At 41.5% G+C, this 27,870-nt stretch overlaps 1 protein-coding gene and 1 pseudogene across 4 annotated transcripts; both read left to right on the forward strand.

The window, feature by feature from the left end:
• The first annotated feature begins 782 nt into the window (after positions 1–782).
• LOC133440458 (histone H4-like) lies at positions 783–1,092 on the forward strand (annotated as a pseudogene).
• An 8,570-nt stretch (positions 1,093–9,662) lies between these two features.
• Positions 9,663–27,027, forward strand: LOC133440383 (NACHT, LRR and PYD domains-containing protein 3-like). 4 transcript variants are annotated; one of them, XM_061717629.1, is made up of 15 exons: positions 9,663–9,757; positions 11,680–11,806; positions 11,889–12,020; positions 12,161–12,358; positions 12,488–12,604; positions 13,119–13,197; positions 13,423–13,633; positions 14,015–15,776; positions 16,077–16,250; positions 17,740–17,913; positions 21,045–21,218; positions 23,736–23,909; positions 24,105–24,275; positions 24,973–25,019; positions 25,150–27,027. In XM_061717629.1, exons 2-15 carry the CDS (start codon positions 11,718–11,720, stop codon positions 25,680–25,682), a joined length of 4,035 nt encoding a protein of 1,344 aa, XP_061573613.1. In that variant the 5' UTR covers positions 9,663–9,757; positions 11,680–11,717; the 3' UTR covers positions 25,683–27,027. The 4 variants fall into 4 exon arrangements, with proteins under 4 accessions (XP_061573613.1, XP_061573616.1, XP_061573614.1 ...); XM_061717632.1 differs by lacking the exon at positions 12,161–12,358; XM_061717630.1 differs by lacking the exon at positions 11,889–12,020.
• The last annotated feature ends 843 nt before the right edge of the window (positions 27,028–27,870 follow it).

Here is a 27,870-nt window from a genome sequence, read left to right on the forward strand (position 1 = left end):
ACTATAATTACAGTTGTCTATTCTGTTAAATGCATGTGTTGCTTAGATGTATTCGTATGGCGTGTATGACAATTGTAGCCTCATTCCTTCAGCTGCAACCCCAGCGGAGTGAAACGCACATGGGAGCAAATAAAAAATAAATATAAAAACATAATTCAAAGCGGTAAGTAGGCTCACTTTCATATCTTAGAAGTACAACAAGTACAAGGCTTTAGTGTTTCTATCACTCTCTGTTTTAGGATGATATCAGTATACAAAAGCACAATGAAATAGCATTGACATTACTTGCAGCAAACAGAAAAAAAAATGACAAGAAGAAGACAGGAGGGGGCCCTCCTACGCAGGAGTACACTCCTGCTGAGGAGCTGGCCCTCTCCAACAATGAAGGTCGCCCCTTAATGGATGGAGTAGAAGGGGGTGTTTCTTCAGACCCTGGTGGCAGAGAGCTGATTGGTCAGTGGGCGGTGCTTTTATACCCGGCGATCTGTATCTCGAACATAACCTGCTCCGGAGCAGGTTAGCTGTTCAGCATAAGTTACCATGGCGATGTACCCTGGTAAGAAGTGAACCACCGTCGTAGTCCTGAAAACCCAGGGTTAAACCTGAAGTTACCTCGCTAACCCAAAAATCCCACTTCGTAGTACAGGCCCCTGGTATCAGCATCCTTTAATGAGGAGAAGAATATTAGGTCCGCCCCTGTCTTCTATCACGTCCTCAGAAAGGAGCTAAATGATGTGGTGGACGGAGTTCCAGTTCAGTTGTTGACTAACTTCATATTGAACATGAGCGGACGAGGAAAAGGAGGAAAGGGTCTCGGTAAAGGAGGCGCTAAGCGTCACCGTAAAGTCCTCCGTGACAACATCCAGGAATCACCAAACCCGCCATCCGCCGTCTGGCTCGCCGCGGGGGGTGAAGCGTATCTCCGGTCTGATTTACGAGGAGACCCGCGGTGTGCTGAAGGTCTTCCTGGAGAACGTGACCCGTGATGCCGTCACCTACACCGAGCACGCAAAGAGGAAGACGGTGACCGCCATGGATGTGGTGTACGCGCTCAAGAGACAGGGACGCACCCTGTACGGATTCGGGGGATAAACCAACATTCACACCAAACAAAGCTCCTTTTCAGGGCCGCCAACCTGATCTGAGAGCAGTTTCAACAACATTTAACACAGGATTTTCGATAAAAGTTGTCTAAATTATTCAAACCCAGCAAATATATCAATAACTGGAACAATTTTTATGTCAGACGTGATCACGTCTACCTCTTAAATCACTCAGGGATGTAGACGGATAAACATCCAACTGGGTTAATTTTCAAGCTGAGTCTTTGCATCTCGATTAAATTAAAGCGATATACGACCAACAAGATACCACCAGAAAAATGCGGGCTAAAATCCTTGATTAAGCGATGAAATATGCAGGGTTTTTGTACTATTTTATGCGTTGAAATTGCAAAAGTTGCAAAATAGTTGCAAAATATGCGGAAAGTTGTGAAATATGCGAAAAGTTACAAAATATGCGAAAAGTTGCAGAATATGCAGGAAATGTAATAAAGGTGATTGTTCCTGTTCTAACAGGGCTACTACTGAATAAAAGAGATTTTCGTGACTTCCTATATTTAGACCCTCCAGACAAACGCGATTATGCGATCACAGTGTGTGCCGGTGCGTGAATGTAAATAATCCATGATTGAAATATATTCATTTTACAATTATGTCAATTAATAATGAATTTTGTGTAACTGAATGGGACGAAGTGATTTAATGTGAGTGTGTGTGTGTGTGTGTGTGTGTGTGTGTGTGTGTGTGTGTGTGTGTGTGTGTGTGTGTGTGTGTGTGTGTGTGTGTGTGTTTAAAAATAGCCCAATTAAAATAAATGCTTTTACAATAAATGTCCTGAATTGTGTTTAACTGAATAACATTAGCTGCGTGTGTGTGTGAGTATGGAGGATTTTTTGTGCCAAAATTAAATAAATAAATACATCATTAATTAATTAAAATGGGAATGAAATATATCATTAATTAATTAAATGTGTCATTAATTAATTAAAATTTGAATGAAATATGTCATTAATTAATTAAAATACAATTCATTTTAAGTAAAAATATATATTTATTATTTTAGCATTTAATTAATTAATGACATGATTTCGTGTTGCGTGTGAATCATGAAATGTAAAACTGCATTTAATTAATTAATGACACATTTAATTAATGATTTTGTGTTGCTGAATCATGAAATGTAAATGTAAAACTGCATTTAATTAATTAATGACACATTTAATTAATGATTTCGTGTTGCTGAATCATGAAATGTAAATGTAAAACTGTCAGTTTCACTCGTCAAACTCAGTGGGCGGGGCTAACGCAAATCTAGTGGAATCCACTGCTTTGGACTTTCTAAACATGACAGCTGTGAGTTTGGAGGATTTTCGTGAACTTTGTAGAGAGTTGGTGAGCGATATCTTCGACCTTGCAGAGTATGTGGAAGCAGGATCTGCTGACCCCGAGCATGTAGCGTGTAAAGCAGAGGAACTGCTCGAAGTTGTTGGAGTTATTTCTGCACTTTCCCATCTTGACTTGATGTGCAGGGGAACCAATGAGGTGTTTGGAATCCGCCCACTGAGTTTGACGAGTGAAACTGACAGTTTTACATTTACATTTCATGATTCAGCAACACAAAATCATTAATTAAATGTGTCATTAATTAATTAAATGCAGTTTTACATTTCATGATTCACACGCAACACAAAATAATTAATTAAATGTGTAATTAATTAATTAAATGCTGAAATAATAAATATATATTTTTACTTAAAATGAATTGTATTTTAATTAATTAATGACATATTTCATTCTAATTTTAATTCATTAATGACACATTTAATTAATTAATGATATATTTCATTCCCATTTTAATTAATTAATGATGTATTTATTTATTTAATTTTGGCACAAAAAATCCTCCATATGTGAGAGTGAGTGAAAGAGAGAATAAATAAGTGAAAATACAGTAAAAAAAAGAAGGTTTTGTTTGTAGTGTACTAATACTAGTGTACTAATAAACATATCAGAGAATGTTCAAACCAAAGACAGTAAAGACATTTTTCATCTTTAAATTCTATTAGGGAAATTTCACATCCATAAATATAAATTCCAAAACTCGTCTCCATTATTTAAGTTGTTTTTGATTGAAGTTGATTATTATCTCAAGTCTCTTAAGTTAATTACAAACAAGAAATGTATATCAATGATGGATATCCATTCTGAGATTTTCAATCATTAAGCTGTGACAAATATAATTTTAATTTTATGCAAAATATTATAAAGTCTGTCACACCAAGGTTTTGTTTCTTATGTATTTTTTTCTTTTTATTCATTTAATTTATTTTATTATTTTTTCTCTAATTATCTTGTTGTTGTTGATGATGCATGACTGTGCTCTGTGCTGCTGACACGTTGTGAACTGAAATATCTAATTATTATACATTGTTTGTATATTGCAAACTTTCAATAAAACATAAAAAAAAGAGATACAGAAATAAAAGAGAATGTTCACTTAACTATAAATCCTTGTGTGGACACTGGATAAAAGGCTCCACTTCACTCCGACATGTTAATCAGTGAGTTCGTGTGACGTTGCACAACATGTTATATGAAAAGGCCCTGATTTACTAAAGGGTTGCGTGTAAAAACGTGTGCAAACGCGATAACACGCACAAAGACATGTTGCAGTTAATTTACTAATGGACTCAGTGAGGATTTCGTCTTTTAAACGGACTAAATAATGCGCACAATCCATTTAGCGCGTTTACCTGCACGAATATGTGATGTGGGCGCTCGTGTCAGAGCGAGCTAAATATTGGGAGGAGTAGATGCAACTAGATCAAGTAGCACAAGGAATGAGATTTAACCAACCTTTAACTGGTCAGCGGTTGTTTTTGCGTCTATATTTATCACGTCTGAAAGGCATGCGCTATCTGGTGAACTTTACGCACAAACGGCTGCAGTTGTTGTTGCGAGGAGGAGGCAAAAAGACATCAGGAAAGGTAACGGAGAGAGAGCAGAGATCATTGACACACATGACCTTATCCAGCGTTGCAATGTTGGAGCTTCTGGACGAGTTAAGGCTGAACTGGAACCTGCATCACAAACATGAGGCCACGGAGATGGAGGAGGAGGAGGATGAAGCGGAGAATCAGCACAACCACGGGCCGTGGGGGAAACAGCCCAAAGCTGCAGGACTGCAGAGGAGCATCTCTGATTCTAAATCATTTCTCATGAGCTGTGAGGGCAACGCATTCACTTTTTGTATTTTAATTCAATGATAATCGAGACAAAAACGGTGCGATTTACTGCAGTTTACTCAAGATGAACGAACCAGATCATCCCCAGCCACTGTAGCTTCATTGTAAAAATTGATGCTGACATTAATGATGTATTTCTATTTTCCACATTTAGCCAATGTCACAGTTTTAACTTGGATTTCATCTTTTGTGCAGGTTACTCACATGCGCCTATCTCCTCCTGGTCTGACCTGCTGACCTCTGGGGCCGCTGGCATTGAGCGCCTTCACCAACGTCTGTTCCACATCACAGATTCCTCTGGCAAAGCCATTAATGTCCATCATCAGCCCAGATACGGCGCTGAGCAGCTGCAGAGTGTAATGGAAGAGTGTGAAGGGGAAATAGGAAATAGGATCAATCGCTTTTCAGAGCATATAAGCGGGTATAATAAATATATGAGCGCAATTAATCTATTTTAAGAAGTACTTCAGTCCTAAAATGACAGCATACAGATGTTAGTGTTGTTTGGTTAAGAAGAAGAAAACAGGAAGTGACAGTAGATGTGATAATTGTTGCATCAGACACATAGTTGTAAACAGCAACTCTGTCATGCAGCCATTAGGACGTCGTCAAAGACATGTGACCTCATTGATGACGTCACAAAGACTAGTGCTTATGGAGTTTATACACAGAACTGGTTCAAGTGGAGATCTATTTATTCATTATTACCAGAAAAGGGGAAATGATTTTGCCACAGGAACATGAAAACATGATGACATCAGCAGGTCAGTATTGGAGTATAGAGGTGAAACATTTCTGATGTTACTGCTCTGTGAGAGTGTGTGAGATTGGGATGGTTTCCATGGCAACATAGAGACTCAGATACCTGAGATGATGTTGCTTTTTGCACATGGATAACTCTTCAGAATGAAACTGAATCAATGCCAAACATTTAAACTTCAATGTAAACAGCAGAGGGAGCTGTTGATACATGTTGGAACGAGCACATGTTATCATCGTTATCGGAGAATCAATAAGTAGATCAGATACATAGTTATAAATACCAACTCTTTCATGCAGCCTTGGGATGTCAGCAAAGACACGTGATGTCATTGCTGATGTCACAGCCAACAGTGCTCATTATAGATAGCAATCATTAAAGTAAAGATCTAGTTTTTGTTATTATTAACAACAGAAAACTGTTTAACAGCACACCAGAAGTACAGACATTATCTTGCCAAAGGAACATGAAAAAGATAACAGGGTATTTAACATCTGGTATACCAGTGATTTCCTGGCCTGCTGGTGTCTGATTCACAGAATAAAACATGTTTGAGGTGAACAGCTGTACTATTTATTTATTAAGACAAAATCCACCTGACTTAAAAACATGTCGTTCTCAGAAAATGTTGAAGTTGTCAATAAAGGTCAGTGATTGTGCAGCACATGTATTTTTAAGCCATGTTTTCAGCATCAGGATATGTTCATGTTTCACATCTCTATAACTTCATCATAAACATGGATACAAAATAGTACAGTGGTATTACTGTTTAAAAATAGTTTGACCGAGTCTCAATGCATGTATTTACTGGTCCAGCCCCCATTCCTCTGTCCTTCCTGCGGCCAATCAATGTGCCGTATTAGCATTATTACAATTAACATTCGGATCAATCAAAGTTTCACGTGTACTATCGCGAGAGAAAGTATGTAATTACCTGGAGATAAAATAATGTGATGCAAGCTCAGCATAAAGATGTTACATAAAGTTAATTTGAGCACATTTTCTGAAGACAATTAGTCTGATAAATGCATTGAAGGAGATATAGTATTTAGCAAAACCTCCACACCACCTTGATATGTGAATTGAGGCCAATCAGGAAAGACTTGCAGTTCAGCTGCTGACCACTAGGGGCTGAATCCAAACCAAAGACAGTAAAGAACATCTGTGTCTCTCCTCTCTCTTTTCTTTATTCTGTCTTTCTAAAACTTTAACAATACAAAAGAAAAAATAAAACAAATAGAATAGGTTTCTAATCTCAAGAAACTCCAAAACCTTAATTATTTAAAAAATAAACAAAAATAATCTCAATAACCATAATTTATTCTTCTACAGAAACCCTTATTTTGAATGACGACCATAAATTCACAACTAACAAAAGACCAATAACAGTAGGCTCAGTAGGATCTTTTAAATTACTTCATGTAATATCCTGATATATGAACGGGTGAGGAGATTGTATGTTTATCTTTTTGCATCACACACTCAGAAAGAGGGAGTGTCTTCTGTAGTTGACTAACAGGTAAGTCGAGTTTTGTCCTAAGACGCTTCCTCGTTCCACCTGCGTTAACAACACTGCAGGTATTTTAACACAAGACACACAGACTGATAAGATTTCTCCCGGGACGACTGTGTTCTGAATGTTAAAACATACTTTTCTGGGAACTTATACTTAGCTGATTAAAACATTGTGATGAGCATTAACTTAGTTAACTAATCAGATGAACAAAGCTAAGACAGCCAGAGTAGAACTTTGTTGGCTCTTACTTCTAATCAAGAGAAAAGTTATCACATTTAAATGAACAGTCAAGACATTGTTTTGGTCGGTGTGTGCTACACTAAAGGTCATCTGGAGATAATAAAACGCTGAAGCAGTGGGAGCTAGAATTCGTCGAGGAATTAAATCTCAATCTTGACATCCCAGCCTGAATAGGACTATTCCACTTCTTCTACGCTGCATCTGTTACAGATATATTTGGAAAGGTTTTGGAAGTATTTCCATATAATCTTGGAAGATCTGTGAGGTTGAAAATTGAGTCCAGTATTATTGAGACCCATCTCTGAGCTGTGGGCGCTGAAGTGCGTGTTAGTTCCCCCATGACTTCAGCGCCCACACCCTGGGTGGGGTTGGAGAAAGGGCCTTTCTGTGTGGAGTTTGCATGTTCTCCCCGTGTTCCCTTGGGTAGCAATGTGAGCTACCCTCACAAAAACATCCAGCAGTCCTGGGCTACACATGCCCCCTCTGGCCAGCCGGGTCGCCAGATGGGGTGGGGAGGATCTGGCCGGAATAACGTGATCCTTCCACGCGCTACGTCCGGCCGGAGAAGCCCCACCCTGTCTGGTGAAAAGAAGCTGCTCACTCCTCAGGTTAAGGAGGAGACCTGAGCTCAGTGCAGGGCCCTCCCGAGGTTGGTAGAGGGAGCAATGCCCAGGGGCCTCACCTATAAAGCTCGCTTGCGCACAAAACAGGGCTGAAAGATGCACAAGCCACCTTCTACGCAAGGTTTGGGATTTAAAATTAAAAAACTAACCGAAAAATCTGCGTATCTCTACGGCAACCCTGACCCTCCCGTAGGAACATACTTAAGACATGGGGAACTGGCGACGCAGGCTGTGAGGTGGTGAAATGAAGCCAGATTCATGTCATACTCTTAATAATGTCATCACATATCACAACATATATCAGACTTATAATATAATAGCGCTGATCGTGTCCCTCTGTGTTTGAAGCTCAGCGTCAGTCAGGACTCTGGTGCTGCTGGAGCTGCAGGTGAGTGGGCTCGCCACCCGTCCCTTGAAATACGGAATTGTTACGTAATTGGGAATTAAAAGTTGCGTTCCGTATTGAACCAATACGGAAAGCAGTTTATTCCGTATTTCACAATTGTCCCATGCACGTCTGTCACACACGCACACACTAGTTAAGCCTAATTATGCCTTGTAGCAGGGCGAGTGCTACCGGGGCCGACCGAAGGATGGAGAGACACAGAGTTTCGTGCAGACCCGTTTATTTCAGAACACAAAACACCGCCAACACGTGCAGAAGCACCTTCACCCAGCTTCTCGGGAGAGAGATTGCTGCTGGGCAGCCATGCCTTATGAAGGCTGGCAGAGTGGAGAGGCTGATTGGGCCCACCTGTGCCCTAATCAGCCTGAGTGGCTGCAGCTCCTCCACCCTGCCACATGCCTAAATAATGGTTCCGCGTTAAATCGACGCAGAGCCTACGCCGTAGTGTTACGCCGTAGGTTACGGGGTGACGCGCACTGTACGGTGCGCGTGGCCACCTAACCTACGCCGTACGCTCTGCATCGATTTAACACGGAACCATAAATCAGCCTTGAGCAGCACTGAGGAGAGGAGGGGGAGCGGGGCTCCCCTCCCGTCTTCGCACAGTGTCTTGATGATTTGCAATTACAGGCAGAGCCTATACCGTTAGTTCTTAAACTGTAGAAAGGGGGGGGGGAGAGACAAAAGCATGAGTTTGAAAAGTGGGGGGGACATGTCTCCCCTGTTCCCAGTGGAAATTGCGCCCTTGCGCCTCACAGCGTTTTATTTTCACTCGCTTTATTTTATACTATTTATATACTACGGTATTTATACTTTTACTGTGACCACCAAATAATGTCGTTTTCCTGTCCTCCACCTCATCCTCAACATTTCGATCTAAGTCTCAGTGAAATTTAGTGGCACGGTGGCTCGACACGTTCATTCATTCAGACGCCAAACAGGCTGCAGGAAGCCACTGCGCATGCTCAGCAGGCTCATTCATATGCAAATACTACTTTGCATTGCCCTTTTAAGGTATGAAGTGGGCGTGTCGAGGGCGGGATATGAGGCGGATTCAGCTGCGCAACCTTCCAGCTGGACTGTGATTCATAAAGCGAACATTGCGTGCAAGTGTGCGTGCACGCGGTTGGATAGATCCAGATTTTTTTTTGCGCCCACCATATTAGGTTTTTGGGTGTACGTGCACTTTTAGTATGAATTCTACGCACTCTTTTATAAATGAGGCCCCAGGACTGTAGTTCACCTGCTGACCACTAGGGGCTGAATCCAAACCAAAGACAGTAAAGAACATCAGTGTCTCTCCTCTCTCTTTTCTTCATTCTCTCTTTCTAAAACTTTAATAATGAAAATAAAGAACAAAATAAATAGAATACGTTTCTACTCTCACGAAACTCCAAACTTTTTAATTATTTAAAAAATAAACAAAAAGAATCTCAAGAACCATAATTTATTCTTCTACAAAAACCCTTTGAAACTCTTTAACAGAAGTGATGTTGTCTGCCGTGGTTGTGGTTTTTTCCCTCCCAGGCTGGGAGGGAAAGAGTCAGGTCTTATTTTGAATGACGACCATAAATTCACAACTAACAGAAGACCAATAACAGTAGGCTCAGTAGGATCTTTTAAATTACTTCATGTAATATACTGATATATGAACGAGTGAGGAGATTCTATGTCTATCTTTTTGAATCACACACTCAGAAAGAAGAAGTGTTTTAGTTGACTAACAGGTAAGTCGAGTTTTGTCCTAAGACGCTTCCTCGTTCCACCTGAGTTAACAACACTGCAGGTATTTTAAAACAAGACACACAGACTGATAAGACTTCTCCCAGGACGACTGTGTTCTGAATGTTAAAACATACTTTTCTAGGAACCCGTACCACCGAGACCTGATATCAGAAATAACCAGGTAAAGCTCTATGTTTTTCTTATACTTAGCTGATTAAAACATTGTGATGAGCATTAACTTAGTTAACTAATCAGATGAACACAGCTAAGACAGCCAGAGTAGAACTTTGTTGGCTCTTACTTCTATTCAAGAGAAAAGATATCAGATTTAAATGAACAGTCAAGACATTGTTTTGGTCGGTGTGTGCTACACTAAAGGTCATCTGGAGATAATAAAACGCTGAAGCAGTGGGAGCTAGAATTCGTCCATGAATTAAATCTAAATCTGACATCCCAGCCTGAACAGGACTATTCCACTTCTTCTACGCTGCATCTGTTACAGATATATTTGGAAAGGTTTTGGAAGTATTTCCATATAATCTTGGAAGATCTGTGAGGTTGAAAACTGAGTCCAGTATTATTGGGACCCATCTCTAAGCTTTACATGGAATCAGGGGTCCAGATGACTGTTGTGAGCCACATGAAGGTGTTTGTCTCCTTTATGATATCCACTTGAGGATTGTCATGTTTGTTTCTCCTTCCGATTAGGGGCCAGTGTGTACAGTGTGTCTGTATTGTATGTCTTATTTTCTGTGTGGGCACTAGATGGTGTTGTAGGCCAGTGGTTCTCAACCTTTTTGAATCGCGGCCTCCAATTTAACGTACATTGCTGTCTGCGAACCCGCCCCCCCCCCCCCCCCCATCCACATGATGGATCAAGCATTGTCAGCAATGCTGAAACAATGTCCTGTCAACACACTTTATACGTCGCTTTTTCATAATCAGACAAGCACTTATGATATGAACTCACTTCAGCTATTAGTTTATCATTTTATTTTGGAACACATTTCTGAGTAGCAGGCCAACTGATGTTAGTCTTAAGATCCTATAATCACTTTAAGTCATGTTCTCTTCTTCTTGATCTGGTTGGTCCATATTTGATAGTTCCTACTTTCTGCCATCACTTTTGAATGGTGTGATTTAAAGAGTCATGGGTGGTGTCATCTGACTCGGTATTGAGTACTTGACCTTCATTGGCATGAATTAGCCCCGCCGCTTCTTCTGATTGGTCGATATGTGATAGTTCCGATTTTCTGCAATAACTTTTGAATGGTTTGACATAGACTCGTGTGTGGTGTCATCAGACTCAGTTTTGAGTCCTTGAACATAATTGCTGCAAATTAGCCCCGCCCCTTCATCTGATTGGTCGATATCTGATAGTTCGTACTTTCTGCCATAACTTTTGAATGGTTTGATATAGAGAATCGTGGGTGGTGTCATCTGCTAAATGTCCAGACCTGAAGAATCTACATGCAAGTCATACAAGCGCTTCCACTGCAGCCTGAACTGATTTATTTAAAGTGAAATTTACGTTTGGGCTGCAACGAATGGTTCCACATCTTAATAGAAATTGTCAAAATAATTTGCCTTTATTTTTAAATCTTGTAATGACTGAGAAATGCTGAATGTGTGTGTGTGAGAATCTGCAAGTTTTGTCTCATCAGCTGTTAACTTAATTTAATATTTTCTTTGGCTGTGACTTCATGACACATTGATGTGTTGAAAAAGAAGGGAGAAAAAATTTGAGACTGTAATACGATCTAAAATTGAAGCCGCTGCAGACGTCAACAGTATGCTATCCTCCGGCCCAACTGAAGTAAAGTTGTTAACCTGTTGATTACTATCAGTGGGCGTAGCCAACGTCTGATTTGACGACGTCATGTTATGTAAATCCTGGTGGACTGACTTGGTGGAGGACAGGCTGATTACTTGGAGACCCTTTCCAACATTTGAAGGATACGAAAGACACTAAAATTAAAATAGCGCCAAGTGACCTCTACTACTCAGTAGAAGCAAAAAAAAACAAAAGAGAGGAACAAACCAGAGCAGGATCAGCAGATCTGTGTGCAGCACCAGTGATGTGTGTTTCCTCTCCTGATGAAGGTGTGTGTGTGAGCTGATGTGGACGTGAATTCAGCAGAATGGACCAGTGTGAGGACGGAGAGGAGGGAGTCCCTCCCTCTAAAACCTCTCTGTGTGGGGAACATGAGAGTCGGAGCAAAGCTCAGAGGTGAGATGAGCATCTCTAACTGTCCCTGACTCTTCTGCATGTCAGAGCTCAAGACTCACATTACCAAACATCATTATTACAGGAATCAACCTGGACCTGGACCTGGACCTGGACCAGGACCTGGACCTGGACCCAGCTGTGTTTCCTTGAAGAGTGACCGGTCAACTCATAGATATGTTAACTTTAAAGGAGACCAACGTTCTTCTTCAGAGAGGTGAGATGTATTTAAATGCATTAAATGTATTTAAACCAGTCCTCATGTTAGGAAATGTCTGAGATGAGCATCTCTAACTGTCCGTGACTCTTCTGCATGTCAGAGCTAAAGACTCACATCACCAAACATCATTATTACAGGAATCAACCTGGACCTGGACCTGGACCTGGACCTGGACCTGGACCTGGACCTGGACCTGGACCTGGACCTGGACCTGGACCTGAATCCGGACCTGGACCCGAACCCAGACCTGTACCCAGCTGGGTGCCCTTGAAGAGCGACCGTTCAACTCATAGATATATTAACTTTAAAGGCAACCAAGGTTCTGCTGTAAATAGGTTAGTGTATCCAAACGCTGCCAATGATTAATGTTTAATACTTTTTAAATAGACTAAATATTTTAATCTGTATAACTTATTTTTAATATAAATAGAATATTTACATTTTGAACTGTTGTCTTCTATCAGGGTCCATCAGAAAAGAGACTCTCTTGAACTTGAACCCAGCTATTTGTCCTTGAAGAGCGACCGGTCAACTCATAGATATATTAACTTTAAAGGAGACCAACATTCTTCTTCAGAGAGGTGAGATGTATTTAAATGCATTAAATGTATTCAAATCAGTCCTCATGTTAGGAAATGTCCACATGTTTCTTCCTGAGTAGATCCGTGTAGTCCTGGACCCCTATGGTCCTCCATCACCTGATGGTGATCTGAACTTCCTCCTCATAGATCTTCATCTCCTGTCAGGAGCTTTTTCCTCTGGTTGACACATCTGGAGGTCTTACCTTCCAGAAGACTGATCCTGATGATGATCCAGAGTTCATCAGCTGCTTCATGTCTCCATCAGTTGTCCATCTTTTTGATCTTGTAACTTTTCTTGGAGCAGAACTGGATCTTGTGAATGTGTGAATGTGCAGAGCTCTCACTGAGGTCACGTGTACGTTCTCGGTGGATCAGCAGGACTAGTAAACATTCACCACCTCCAGTCCTCTGATGGACTGTCCTCATCCAAACAGGACTTCATGGACCTTCAGCTGGTGTTTGTCTCTGTGAGGACAGGCATGATGTGAGCTAATTCTTCCTGGTTCCTCCACAGAGTGGACCAGCAGAACTCAGAGCCTCCCAGCGGTCCGTCTGTCCAGCAGCATCAGACACAGCTGGACTCCATATTTCTGGTCTGTACATGAACAACAACTGCTTCTCCACCTGTTCTGTTGATGTTTGTCTCCATGCTGGTCTCTGGAGACCAGTGGACTGTCAGTCTGTCCAACATGGGTCTGATGTTTGTCTCCATGCTGGTCTCTGGAGACCAGTGGACTGTCAGTCTGTCCAACATGGGTCTGATGTTTGTCTCCGTGGTTTCAGTCTGATTGTGTCCTTCATGTGGTCTTCTGTTCCAGTTGCTGGAGGACAACATTGTCCTGTTTGTGAAGAACGAGCTGAAGAAGATCCAGAGGGCTCTGAGTCCAGATTACCCAGAATCCCTAGAGCATCTGTTGCAGGGTGAGGATGAAGAGCAGAAGAAGAGCAGCAGAGAGGCGTTTGTGAAGATCACAGTGAACGTCCTGAGGAGAATGAAGCAGGAGGAGCTGGCTGAGCGTCTGCAGAGAAGTAAGATGATTTCTATGAACATTTAAGCTGCTGGATAAATGACCCAGAATGCCTCAGGAGATGAACAACATTCACAGATCAGCCACAACATTCACCCCCCACATGGTACCACCTCCTAGAGTAGCACCCTCCCTGTACAGGACAGCATAAATATGTTAAACCAACCAACAACACAAGATAACTGGAAGATTTTAGTCCAGGTTTTCCTCTTCCAGGAATCCTGCTAACTCCAGATTATCTGCAGATTACTGCAGTACTCAATATTGGACAGCTCATCGTAATGTCAGAGTTGATCAGCGTCGGTTCACATTCCGATTCTTTATGAGAAATAAGTTGAATTGTATAAAAACTAATTGCTTTCTGTTTTCCACATTTATTAAGGTACTTTTGCTGCAGTTTGTAAAAAGCGGCTGAAGTCTAAGCTGAAGAAGAAGTCCCGGTGTGTGTTTGAGGGGATTGTTAAAGCAGGAAACCCAACCCTTCTGAAGCAGATCTACACAGAGCTCTACATCACAGAGGGAGGGACTGGAGACGTCAACAATGAACATGAAGTCAGACAGATTGAAGCAGCATCCAGGAATCCAGACAGAGCAGAGACAACCATCAGACAGGAAGACATCTTTAAACTCCCACCTGGAAGAGATGAACCAATCAGAACAGTGATGACGAAGGGAGTGGCCGGCATCGGGAAAACAGTCCTAACACAGAAGTTCACTCTGGACTGGGCTGAAGGCAAAGCCAACCAGGACATCCAGTTACTGCTTCCATTCACCTTCAGAGAGCTGAATGTGCTGAAAGAGAGAAAGTTCAGCTTGGTGGAACTTGTTCATCACTTCTTCACTGAAACCAGAGAAATCTGCAGCTTTGAAGAGTTCCAGGTCGTGTTCATCTTTGACGGTCTGGATGAGAGTCGACTTCCTCTGGACTTCCACAACAATGAGGTCCTGACTGATGTTACAGAGTCCACCTCAGTGGATGTGCTGCTGACAAACCTCATCAGGGGGAACCTGCTTCCTTCTGCTCATCTCTGGATCACCACACGACCTGCAGCAGCCAATCAGATCCCTCCTGAGTGTGTCTCCATGGTGACGGAGGTCAGAGGGTTCACTAACCCACAGAAGGAGGAATACTTCAAGAAGAGGTTCAGAGAAGAGGAACAGACCAGCAGGATCATCTCCCACATCAAGACATCACGAAGCGTCCACATCATGTGCCACATCCCAGTCTTCTGCTGGATCACTGCTACGGTCCTGGAGAAAGTCCTGGAAACCAGAGAGGGAGGGGAGCTGCCCAAGACCCTGACTGAGATGTACATCCACTTCCTGGTGGTCCAGGCCAAGCTGAAGAAGGTCAAGTATGATGGAGGAGCTGAGACGGATCCACACTGGAGTCCAGAGAGCAGGAAGATGGTGGAGTCTCTGGGAAAACTAGCTTTTGAGCAGCTGCAGAAAGGAAACCTGATCTTCTATGAACCAGACCTGAGAGAGTGTGGCATCGATGTCAGAGAGGCTTCAGTGTACTCAGGAGTGTTCACACAGATCTTTAGAGAGGAAAGCAGCCTGTACCAGGACCAGGTCTTCTGCTTCATCCATCTGAGTGTTCAGGAGTTTCTGGCTGCTCTTCATGTCCATCAGACCTTCATCAAGTCTGGAGTCAACCTGCTGGAGGAACAAAAAGACACAGAGACTCAGCTCTATCAAAGTGCTGTGGACAAGGCCTTACAGAGTCCAAACGGACACCTGGACTTGTTCCTCCGCTTCCTCCTGGGTCTTTCACTGGAGACCAATCAGACTCTCCTACGAGGTCTGCTGGAACCGGAACAAAGAAGTTCACAGAACAATCAGGAAACAGTTGAATACATCAAGAAGAAGATCAGTAAAGATCTGTCTGCAGAGAAAAGCATCAACTTGTTCCACTGTCTGAATGAACTGAACGCTGGTTCTCTGGTGGAGGAGGTCCAACGGTCCCTGAGGTCAGGACTTCTCTCCACAGATAAACTGTCTCCTGCTCAGTGGTCGGCTCTGGTCTTCATCTTACTGTCATCAGAAGAAGATCTGGAGGTGTTTGACCTGAAGAAATATTCAGCTTCAGAGGAGGTTCTACTGAGGCTGCTGCCGGTGGTCAAAGCCTCCAAGAAAGTTGTGTAAGGATGAACACGGACACATCTGTTTTAATTACAATCACGTGTTGTGTTCTTGGAGGAAACCAGTTAAATTCACTGTTTAACTAAGTTAAGGTTCATGTGGGACCAGTTCTCATCAATGATTCATCTCAGGAAACTTTACATGAAGACAAGAGAAATGCAGCGATCACTATGATCAATACTTATTGATTATTAGTTGAAATAATCAGCATTCATTGATATTATATAATTTATTTCTTTGTTAAATGACATAATCAACTTTTAAAAATCTTCATAATTTCTCTTTAATCTCCTCTGCAGGTTGAGTGTCTGTAACCTCTCAGGGAACATCTGTGCAGATCTGACCTCAGTTCTCAGCTCTCAGTCCTCCAGTCTGACAGAACTGGACTTGAGTAACAACGACCTGCAGGATTCAGGACTGAAGAAGCTGTGTCCTGGACTGGAGAGTCCACACTGTCACCTGGAGTCTCTCAGGTCAGAATCCACCAAGTGTTCAACTGTTGACCGTTAGAACTGTTTGTTTGGTTGTTTTATTAGATCCCCGTTAGCTGCTGATCTTTAACAGCAGTTTCTCTGGGGTCTCATCAGAATCATCAGCTGAACTACAACATTATCATTAATTAAAATACATAAACATACATGCTCACAACTCAGAGACAACAGACACTAGGACAGCTTCTAAAAGTAAAAAAATACAAAGCTCGACTCAAGGAGCTGATTGAAGGACAATGAAACACTGAGACCAAGGTTTGAATTTAACTGCAGTATATTGTTAAAATGATTAAACAAACATTACAAAAAAGACACAACATATAACATAAAAAAAGACAGTGACTAGATTAGTCATTTCAAATACTAGTATTTAGAGTTGTCAAATGAGTAGTGCACTTTTACTTCAGTTCTCAACCACAGTCAAAGTCAGTCAAGCCAAGTCAGGAAAGTCCAAGTCAGGCTTGAGCCTGCCTTGGACTTGCTTATTGAGTTCTGGAACAAGAGTTCAAATCCTTCCTGCAGGTATTCAAGGTTCAGGGTTGGCTCACCATCCAGTTAGATCAGTTCAAAGAAATTCAAAGCTTCCAATAAAGCCTGACCAATGCAGAATGAAGCCCCATACCCCACAGCAATAATGTTCTATGATTCAGAACCTCAGCTGTGGGAACTAATCCAGGTGGTTTGCAGATTTCCTTCAAGGCTTGAGAGGAAATGTTTGGTGATGGTGGCAGCAACAGTGTGCCTGAGCAAATGAGTGTGTCTGGGCTGAGCAGGTGCTGCTCATTTATTGAGAGAGGAGGATGGTGCAGTGTGGAGCCTGCATCCATTGGCCCAGGGTTTAAAGGCCGTTTCCAGTGGGAGTGTCTAGACAAAGGGTAGTGGGCGTGTCCACAGGTAACAAGATTCACTCAGCCCTTTTCACCAGGGTTACATTAACTTATTCAATAACACATTATGGTCATTATGGACCTAAAGGACATGTGGAGGAGAGTGGACCATACAACTCCAGTTCTTAGATCTTTACACTGGTTTCCTGTCTGTCCCAGAATAGATGTTAAATCCTGCTGCTGGTTTATGAATCTCTGAATGATTTCAGATCAAAATACATCTCTGATCTCCTGGTCCATGATGGACCAACCAGAACCCTCAGGTCGTCAGGAACACGCCTACTATCTTTAACCAGAGTTAAAACCAAACATGAGTCAACGTTCAGCTTTTGTTCCTCACCTAAAGAACAAACTCCCAAAATGCATCAGGGATGATGAAACTCTTTATTAACTTAAGTCAAGTTGAAAACCTTTTCATTTACTTAGGTCTGTCTGTCTTTAATTGCTTCTTTTAAATTCCTAACTTTTTTTATTCATTTTTTAAAATCTTTTTATTTTAAGCCCTGTGAGTTGTCTTGTACATGAAATGTAATACACAAACTTTCCTAAATAACCTCATCATTTCTCTTTAATCTCCTCTGCAGGTTGAGTGGTTGTAACCTCTCAAAGAACATCTGTGCAGATCTGTCCTCAGTTCTCAGCTCTCAGTCCTCCAGTCTGACAGAACTGGACCTGAGTAACAACCACCTGCAGGATTCAGGACTGAAGAAGCTGTGTCCTGGACTGGAGAGTCCACACTGTCACCTGGAGTCTCTCAGGTCAGAATACACCAAGTGTCAGACTGTTGGCCGTTAGAACTGTTTGTTTGTTTGTTTTATTCGATGCCCATTATCTGCTGACCTTTAACAGCAGTTTATCTGGGGTCTCATCAGAATCATCAGCTGAACTACAACATTATCATTAATTAAAATACACAAACATACATGCTCACAACTCAGAGACAACAGACACTAGAACACCTGCTCAAAGTGAAAAAAAAAAACAACAACAATATAATCAGCACAATTACGTTATGACTTTACATTCCTTCTTTTTAAAGTCAGGATTTACATTTTCTCATCACACTCTCAACCAAATATTAAGAGAAATCAAATCCATAGCTCAATTAATAAAGAATAAAAAATATTTTCCATTTTTCAACAACACAAAAACTTTCTGGACAGTGTGAGATAGAACAAATAATCATTTGCTGTTCACATTTTAACACCCCCCACCCCCTTCAGCAAAACTACACACACAAACACAAAAGAAATAGAGGAAAAGCTGCATGACTCTAGGGAAATGTAGTTCTTAGCTAATATTGTTTTTTTCAAAGAAATGGAGGTTATTAATACTAAAATAAGAGTGTACATAGTAGTTTAAGGGCATGATACACACATTTGTTTAAATATATTTTAAATATATAATTGTTAAATATGTGAAAATTAATTTTAAACATGTTTTACCCTTATATTATAGCGCCACCTAGTGATGACTACTCTGGCATGATACATTAGATCAAGAGGTTTCCATAACAGTTGGTTTAATGTCTATAGTCCATTTTATCGCAAAATTATAACCCTTTAAAATGCGTCAAGGTTCAATGGTCATTATTTCAAAGCAGGAGGCATGTATGAGCTTCATTCTGATTTATGTTAATCTACAGGTCAAGGCCTTTCCAAAAATTTATTTGGTTTTGTCATAGGATTAAGTTTCATTTTTACCCCTGTTGGGTCACATGATCTGTGAGGTGTAAAATCTCACCCTCATAGCTCCAGCCTAGATAAAAATAAAAAAAGTAGTTTTTTTTAATTCTTTGGTGGGACGAATCTTTCAATGTATTGATTTTGACTTTATTTTGAATCTAAATTACCTGCTGATGTTCGCCTCGGCAAATGACTGTGTGTGTGAAAAAATGATAATCTTCAGTAGAGTGTTTCTGGTGTTAGTCATAACTACTTTATTGATTAAACTAATCAATGAATATTGCCTCCTACATTCTCAACTTATCCAGGATGGGGATTCATTATACTTCCACTGGTCTGATAAAGAAGCTGAATGGTTCAGTCAGCTGCTTTGTTCTGATTTACCTGCAGCCTGGCCAGGTTAAGTTTGGTTGTACTGGACCAAATCACAGAGCAATAATCTACATTTGACAAGACCGATGCAAGTATCACCTGTTTAATCAAATCATTAGGCAAAAACTTCCTGCAGTGTTTAATCACAGCTATACCTCTACCCATTCTCTGCACTATTTGGTCAACTTGTCTATTCCAGGACAATTGTCTCTCTACAACATCCCCTAATACCTTCACTTCTTTTGAATTTTGAACTTAAAACAGTACGCTTTCTCTTCACCTTATTCAGAACTCATCCATTTTTATGTTAATTTTAATTCCACCCTTTGAATCTCAGTTAATTCAGCACGCCCATTTACTGATAAACTGTTGAATCTTCAGCATACATTGCAATGGTGGCATGATTTAGAATAAACAGTAAATTTATTTTAAATTTGAATATTGAAAATAAAAGCGGACCCAAAGAATTCCCTTGCGGAACCCCACAGCTCACGGCTCTCAGCTTGGAATCACTACCATTAAAGTAAACAGTGCTTTTCCTATTAGAATAATAACTCTTACCACATGCAATAGTAGCTGATTCAAAACCATAGCAGCTTAATGTAGCACATGTAATCAGTTTACCATCAAGTTGGGGCTTGTGCAAAGCTCGACTCAAGGAGCTGATTGAAGGACAATGAAACACTGAGACCAAGGTTTAAATTTAACTGCAGTATATTGTTAAAATGATTAAACAAACATTACAAAAAGGACACAACATATAACGTGAGTAGTGCACTTTCACTTCAGTTCTCAACCACAGTCAAAGTCAGTCAAGTCAAGTCAGGAAAGTCCAAGTCAGGCTTGAGCCTGCCTTGGGCCTGATTATTGAATTCTGGAACAAGGGGTTCAAATCCTTCCTGCAGGTATTCAAGGTTCAGGGTTGGCTCACCATCCAGTTCGATCAGTTCAAAGAAATTCAAAGCTTCCAATAAAGCCTGACCAATGCAGGATGAAGCCCCATACCCCACAGCAATAATCTTCTATGATTCAGCACCTCAGCTGTGGGAACTAATCCAGGTGGTTTGCAGATTTCCTTCAAGGCTTGAGAGGAAATGTTTGGTGATGGTGGCAGCAACAGCGTGTCTGAGCAAATGAGTATGTCTGGGCTGAGCAGGTGCTGCTCATTTATTGAGAGAGGAGGATGGTGCAGTGTGGAGCCTGCATCCATTGGCCCAGGGTTCAAAGGCTGTTTCCAGTGGGAGTGCCCAGTCAAAGGGTAGGGGGCGTGTCCACAGGTAACAAGATTCACTCCACACTTTTCACCAGGGTTACATTAACTTATTCAATAACACATTACGGTCATTATGGACCTAAAGGACATGTGGAGGAGAGTGGACCATACAACTCCAGTTCTTAGGTCTTTACACTGGTTTCCTGTCTGTCCCAGAATAGATGTTAAATCCTGCTGCTGGTTTATGAATCTCTGAATGATTTTGGATCAAAAAACATCTCTGATCTCTTGATCCATGATGAACCAACCAGAACCCTCAGTCAGGAACTATCTGTACCCAGAGATAAAACCAAACATGATGAGTCAGCGTTCAGCTTTTGCTCCTCACCTGAAGAACAAACTCCCAGAATGCATCAGGGATGCTGAAACTCTTTATAGACTTAAGTCAAGTTGAAAACCTTTTTATTGACTTTTATTGACTGCTTTTAAATTCTTAACTTTTTTTATTCATTTTTTTTAAATCTTTTTATTTCAAGCACTTTGAGTTCTCTTGTACATGAAATGTAATACACAGACTTTCCTAAATAACCTCATGATCTCTCTTTAATCTCCTCTGCAGGTTGAGTTACTGTAATCTCTCAGAGAACATCTGTGCAGATCTGTCCTCATTTCTCAGCTCTCAGTCCTCCAGTCTGACAGAACTGGACCTGAGTAACAACCACCTGCAGGATTCAGGACTGAAGAAGCTGTGTCCTGGACTGGAGAGTCCACACTGTCACCTGGAGTCTCTCAGGTCAGAATACACCAAGTGTTCAACTGTTGACCGTTAGAACTGTTTGTTTGGTTGTTTTATTAGATCCCCGTTAGCTGCTGATCTTTCACAGCAGTTTCTCTGGGGTCTCATCAGAATCATCAGCTGAATTACAACATTATCATTAATTAAAATACATAAACATAAATGCTTACAACTCAGAGACAACAGACACTAGAACACATGCTCAAAATAAAAACAACAACAATATAATCAGCAATATAAACACCCCCCCAGACCCCTTCAGCAAAACTACAAACACAAAAGAAATAGAGGAAAAGGAAACAGTGTCAACACAATAAACAGATTATTAGCTCAATTCTTAACAGTCCATTTTATTATCCTGAGTAAACAAAAATAACTTTAGCTTCTTCTTAAAGCTTATCATATTATTTAAAGTCCAAAGGTTTGGTAATTCACTCAACACCACCATCGCTCTGTGATTCATTGTCTTCTGTTTAAGTTACTTCTACATGGAGGCAACAGAAAATTACCTGCTGATGTCCGACTCGACCAATTATTGTTGTGTGAAAAAAATGATAATCTTCTGCAAAATGATTCTGATGTTTTCGTCAGTACTACTTTATTGATTAAACTCATCTATGAATATTGCATCCTACATTCTCCACTTCACCAGGATGGATGGGGATTCATTACTTCCACTGGTCTGATAAAAGCGCTGAATGACTCAACCAGCTGCTTTGTTCTGATTTACCTGCAGTCTGGCCAGGTTAACTTTGGTTTTACTGGACCAAATCACAGAGCAATAATCTACATTTGACAAGACTGATGCGTGGATCACCTGTTTAATCAAATCATTAGGCAAAAACTTCCTGCAGTGTTTAATCACAGCTATACCTCTACCCATTCTCTGCACTATTTGGTCAACTTGTCTATTCCAGGTCATTTGACTCTCTACAACATCCCCTTATACCTTCACTTCTGTTACTTGCTCTATCAAACATCATCCACAGTTAAGCATAGCACAGGGTATTCTCTTAATAAATGTTTTAAACCTAAACAGTACACTTTCTCTTCACCTGATTTCGGATCAAAATACATCTCTGATCTCCTGGTCCATGATGAACCAACAACCAGAACCTTCAGGTCGTCAGGAACAAGCCTACTTTCTATACCCAGAGATAAAACCAATGATGAGTCAGCGTTCAGTTTTTGCTCCTCACTTGTGGAACAAACTCCCAGAATGCATCAGGGATGCTGAAACTCTCTATAGCCTTAAGTCAAGTTGAAAAACTCTTTGACTTATGTCTGTCTGTCTTTAATTACTGCTTTTAAATTCTTAATTTTTTTATTCTTTTTTTAAAATCTTTTTATTTTAAGTTGTCTTGCCTTTGAGTTGTCTTGTACAGTAAGGGCCAAATCCACAAAAGGATTTTGCGGCTTTTGCGGCCGCTAAACCGGTGCAAATGAGACAAAAAGAGAGCGTCTAATTCACAAAGCACCCGCAAAGGGAGAATTGCACCACAAACTGCGCTGCCAAGCAAATAGTGTCATGGTGCGCCGGTGCCATTTGCATGCATGTAAATTAGGTAATATTCATACATTCGGCGCAAAATTTTACATCCGCCTTTCTATGCAAATAAGCCTCATTGCAAAAACCGTCTAATTCACAAAGGCCAGCGCTATTTGCTACACGCAAAAATAGTGGAGCAAATACCGTCTTTTCGAAGCGTGTATTAACTGCGCGCAAACTCACTCCTCACTCCCCCTCTGTCTCTGTTTCTCTCTCTATTCAATATCATTCAAGCTTGTGTGATACTGAATGATATTAAGGGTGAAATATACAGTCAGACATGACTGTAGACAGTCAGATCAAGTGGGGTTGTGGACTTATCTCGGATTTAAAAATAAAAATAACAGGACGGAGTTCAGGATTCATCCATACAGTAATGGGCTGCTTTATTACAAACAATTCCACCATTTAAATATATAAATCTAGAATGTGTGTGTTTAACAGCTGACCTGTAGGTGTGTGTAGCAAAACAAAGAACATGAATTACCATTAGATCCTGATCTGATCCCGATCCAGTGTTAATGTAGTTACTGGTGCTGTGCCTTGTGCGTAAATGCGCACAGCCTCTTAACATTTGACATTTCATTAGCTTATGTCATACATGCGAAATACTAGAGAAGTACAAATACGTGAAAGTTGAGGCTGTTGTGCTCTCTGCAGTTTTCATTATGGACCAATCTGTGTGCTGAAATATGGAGAACACTGGAAACAGCTCCGCTCACTTACTCAGACAAGGGAAAATTGCACTCAGCTGCAAAACTTTATGGGCGTGTTTGCGCCGGCATATCATTAGAGCAAAATCTTTTGTGAAGAGGACCTTAAAGCGGAGAAAATTGCGGGCGCAAATGCGGCGCAATTCACAGCGCTATTTGCGGGCGCAATCTGTTCTTTGTGGATTTGGCCCTAAATTTTATAAAGAAACTTTCCTAAATAGCCTCATGATCTCTCTTTAATCTCCTCTGCAGGTTGAGTGTCTGTAACCTCTCAGAGAACATCTGTGCAGATCTGTCCTCAGTTCTCAGCTCTCAGTCCTCCAGTCTGACAGAACTGGACCTGAGTAACAACGACCTGCAGGATTCAGGACTGAAGAAGCTGTGTCCTGGACTGGAGAGTCCACACTGTCACCTGGAGTCTCTCAGGTCAGAATCCACCAAGTGTCAGACTGTTGACCGTTAGAACTGTGGTTGATATTGAAAGATTGTTGATGTGTTTCTGCTGATCTTCTGACTTTTCCATCAGCACCATCATCAGGTGAACACGAGGACAGAGTCAGCTTCAGTCTCAGAGCAGTTCTCTCAGAGTCTCTGCATGTGTGTTGTGTTGTGTGTCTGCAGGCTGTCAGGCTGTGTGATCTCAGAGGAAGGCTGTGCTTCTCTGGTCTCAGCTCTGAGCTCCAACCCCTCCCACCTGAGAGAGTTGGACCTGAGTTACAACCATCCAGGAGAGTCAGTGAAGCTTTTGTCTGCTGGACTGGAGGATCCCCGCTGGAGACTGGACTATCTCAGGTATGAAGACAGAAGGACATCAGTGGCTGGACTCTTCATCGTGTTGTTGTGGACATCATCTTTGTGGCTCTCTGGATTTTGTTGTGGCAATTTTTATTAATTGCACAGATAAAATACAGATACCTGCACCCGACATGTGGATGCTAGTCCTCGTAGAGGAAGGTATGCATTACAAAAGAGATGTGACCCTTTCATCTGCATTTACATGTTTTATATCCCCCTCTTCTCATCCTGTTCCTTAAAGCTGTTGGCCTTTTGTTACAAACCATATGATGTTTGAATGTTTTCCATGACACTTTGAGCAGAGATCTTTGAGCAGATGGAGCTGCTGCAGCTCATCTGGTGCAGCAGAGCTGATAGATGCAGTTCACAACTCTGATCCGTTCTTAACCAGTAAACATCCCAGAACCACAGCAGTGTGGTTTTCAGTCCCATCACAGCACAATAACAGCTGCACCTTCACTCATCCATGACATGGTCTCCTCCTGCTGCTGATTCAGCAGAGATGAAATCAGATGAAAAGAATGTGTTCAAACTGTGCTGGAACGTGACGACCACAGGACAGGACTTCAGAGATGCTGCATTCAAGTGCACCTGTCCAAGTGTTGGACTGTTCCTTCATCAGTGTGTGAGAGCCACGTAATGTCCATGTTTGCTGAAAGAGACTGAGCTGGTCTGACCCCCCTCCTCCTTTCAGGGTGGAGCCTGCTGGACAACGATGGATGACACCAGGTCTGAGGAAGTGTAAGTGTGTTTTTATTTCATTCACACATTCAACCATCTTCACACTGTCACATCACTCATTCATGCGTCAATCAATGATCAATGACAGATCAACAATAACTGCAGCTGGATTGTTTGTTCTCTCCATCAGATTCCTGTCAACTCACCATCGACCCAAAAACAGTCTACAAACGCATCAAACTGTCTGACAACAACAGGAAGATGACGTATGTGAAGGAGGATCAGTCATATCCTGATCATGCAGACAGGTTTGATATCTGGTGTCAGCTGCTGTTTAGAGAAGTTCTTACGGGTCGCTGTTACTGGGAGGTCCAGAGGAGAGGAAAAGTTTCTGTATCAGTGAGTTACAGAAGAATCAGCAGGAAAGGAAACTCTAAAGACTGTTGCTTTGGAATGAACGATCATTCCTGGAGTCTGTCATGTTCTGATGATGGTCGGTACTGTGTCTGGCACAATACCAGAGTAACACGTTGCTCCTCCTCTTCCTCAGTCTCTGACAGAGTAGCAGTCTATGTGGACGTTCCTGCTGGAACTCTGTCCTTCTACAGCATCTCCTCTGACAGACTGATCCACATCCACACCTTCAACACCACATTCACTGAACCTCTTTATCCTGGGTTGTGGTTCAGGTCCAATCCGGGTTCTTCAGTGTCTCTGTGTTGAGTTCAGTCTCAAGAGTCTCCTCCTGTCAGAGAAACTGTCTCTGTTGGACAGATAGTTGAGTTTGTACATGTCTGTCTCTGTTTCCATCAGAACACCTGAATCACATGTTGCTGAAACGTCTTCCTCTTCCAGTCCTTTAAAGGTGGAAGCTGCTGTTATTCCAGGATCCACATGTTGTTCTTCTGTCTGTTTCCAGTCAGAGCTTCACAGTGAACAGCAGCATGTTGTTTCTCTGCAGCTCAGTTCAGCTGAGATCATTCACTTCATGTCAGCTGCAGTTAGTTTGCTGCACATGTGACCAACTGTGATGTCAGAGAGGAATCACTGAGCTGCAATCAGCCGAGATGAAGTTACAACCTGCTGACAGATCTGACAACAAGGTTGCTGTGCAGCCAGGGTTCATCCTGGTCTTTATTCTCACCCACTTCCTGTTCCAGCCATGACATCACTACTGGACTGTCAGGTTTCTTTCATGGTAAAGGGTTTGTTTATGTGTGAGCTCTCACCAAGATGAATAAGATGATCCATCCATCATCTAGAACTGCTTCTTCATGTTCAGGTTCCCGGGCGTCGGCCTTGTTGATTTTACACTGTACTAAGAAGGGCTACTTTTTGAATAAAGTTCCCCTTTGATGACAATATTTGATATTCACTCATTAAAAGCGCTGCCTCAACATTTCCTCACAATAATTATCAAATTGATTTATCATGCTAGGAAACATATTTCAACACAAAACATTTTTCATTCTTAATTCATTTAGTTTGTTCCAATTTTCAAATGATTGCTTATGTAACATTTTAGTAGCAAATCATGAACATCTTCAAATCAAGTCCCATTTATATGAAATTAAGCAGCATAATACTTGTAGCAAATCATGAAGTCCCACATCTGTAGATATCTGGTTTAAATATAATCAGATATTCAAAATCCCCACATTTGTACTAATAATCAAATATGTAGCACTGGTCTGAAGGTTTGCCTGACAGAGTGGTTGATTTAAGAACATCCATATGCGTTATATTTTATAATTCTGCTGGTGAGTATTTCCAGCAGTGTTATTTACTTCACTAATCGTTGAAAAGTAATTAGATATGTTATCTGAATGTCACTGATTGTTTTCTTTGTTGCCAGTTAAATGTGATATTATCTCATGTATATAATGTTCATGCTTATAAAATTATTATTTGGATTGTGTGCTATGGTTAAACATATGTTTGTTGCTGTTTATTGATTTCTATTATTCTATGGTTTATTCCAGAACCACACACACACACACACACACACACACACACACCATAACTGTAAGTGCTCTCTCTAAACTGGATTAAAGCACTGTAAAGGAAATTGACCGCTTCCTGCCTCTTCATTTAAGTCTTGACATGCGCTTCATGATTAAAATACAGAGAAAGCCAGTGTACAACTGTTAATCATTAAGCCTCCAAAACATATGGTCCTTGGAGCCGGATAAGGTCATTAAGAAGTGATAATGGCTAATGTTCCCCCAAGTGAAGATGGACGTCCACGCCGACGAATGCAACAACCAAGACTGATGGAAGATTATGAAGGGAACACCCTCCCACAGGCTTCAGTTACCCTACAGGAACCCCCGCTGTGATAGAGGAGACTGAATGGAGGTATAGAGAGGGATTTGCAGAGATGACACCCCTCACCCGGCGCCCAGGTCAGAATCATCTGAGCTCGTAGAGACATCTCCCATTCACATTGGAGCACCTGTGTATGTGGGTAGGCCACAGCCGTATCAGGGCCCACCTGCAATGATGTATGTGCTGCAGCAAATACAAGAGAACCGGAGGCTGCAGCTGATGGTGATGGACATGAGACGTCAGATGGACAGTAGTGGTGCAGCCCCTCCCAGTTTAGTCTCCACTGCTGCACCATCCACATGAGAGGCCGACTCCTACCGGAGGAGAGGACACCAGGCCCCTCCATCCCAACCTCCCATGCTCCCTTCACCACCGGGAACACGTCATCCACAGCCCGGAGACCAGTAAAGGCAGCCTCTGTCACCACCACCCTTGCAGGCCACACCGCCCCTTCAGCAAGGGAGCCCCGCCCGCAGCAAAACACAATTAAGTTTAGACAGGAGTTAGCACCAAGGTCATATGTTCACATTGTAAATGTTCATCAATGTCAATATAAAAACGATTTCTCAGAATCAGTTGTATA

The sequence above is a fragment of the Cololabis saira genome, chromosome 3, assembly GCF_033807715.1.
Source record: "Cololabis saira isolate AMF1-May2022 chromosome 3, fColSai1.1, whole genome shotgun sequence".
Classification (NCBI taxonomy): domain Eukaryota; kingdom Metazoa; phylum Chordata; class Actinopteri; order Beloniformes; family Belonidae; genus Cololabis; species Cololabis saira.

Coding starts and splice junctions, on each gene's coding strand:
- LOC133440383 (XM_061717629.1), top strand. CDS start 11,718: ATGGACCAGTGTGAGGACGGAGAGGAGGGAGTCCCTCCCTCTAAAACC. Junction 12,605..13,118: donor CAACATTCTTCTTCAGAGAG/GTGAGATGTATT, acceptor GTTCCTCCACAG/AGTGGACCAGCAGAACTCAG. Junction 13,634..14,014: donor GGCTGAGCGTCTGCAGAGAA/GTAAGATGATTT, acceptor ACATTTATTAAG/GTACTTTTGCTGCAGTTTGT.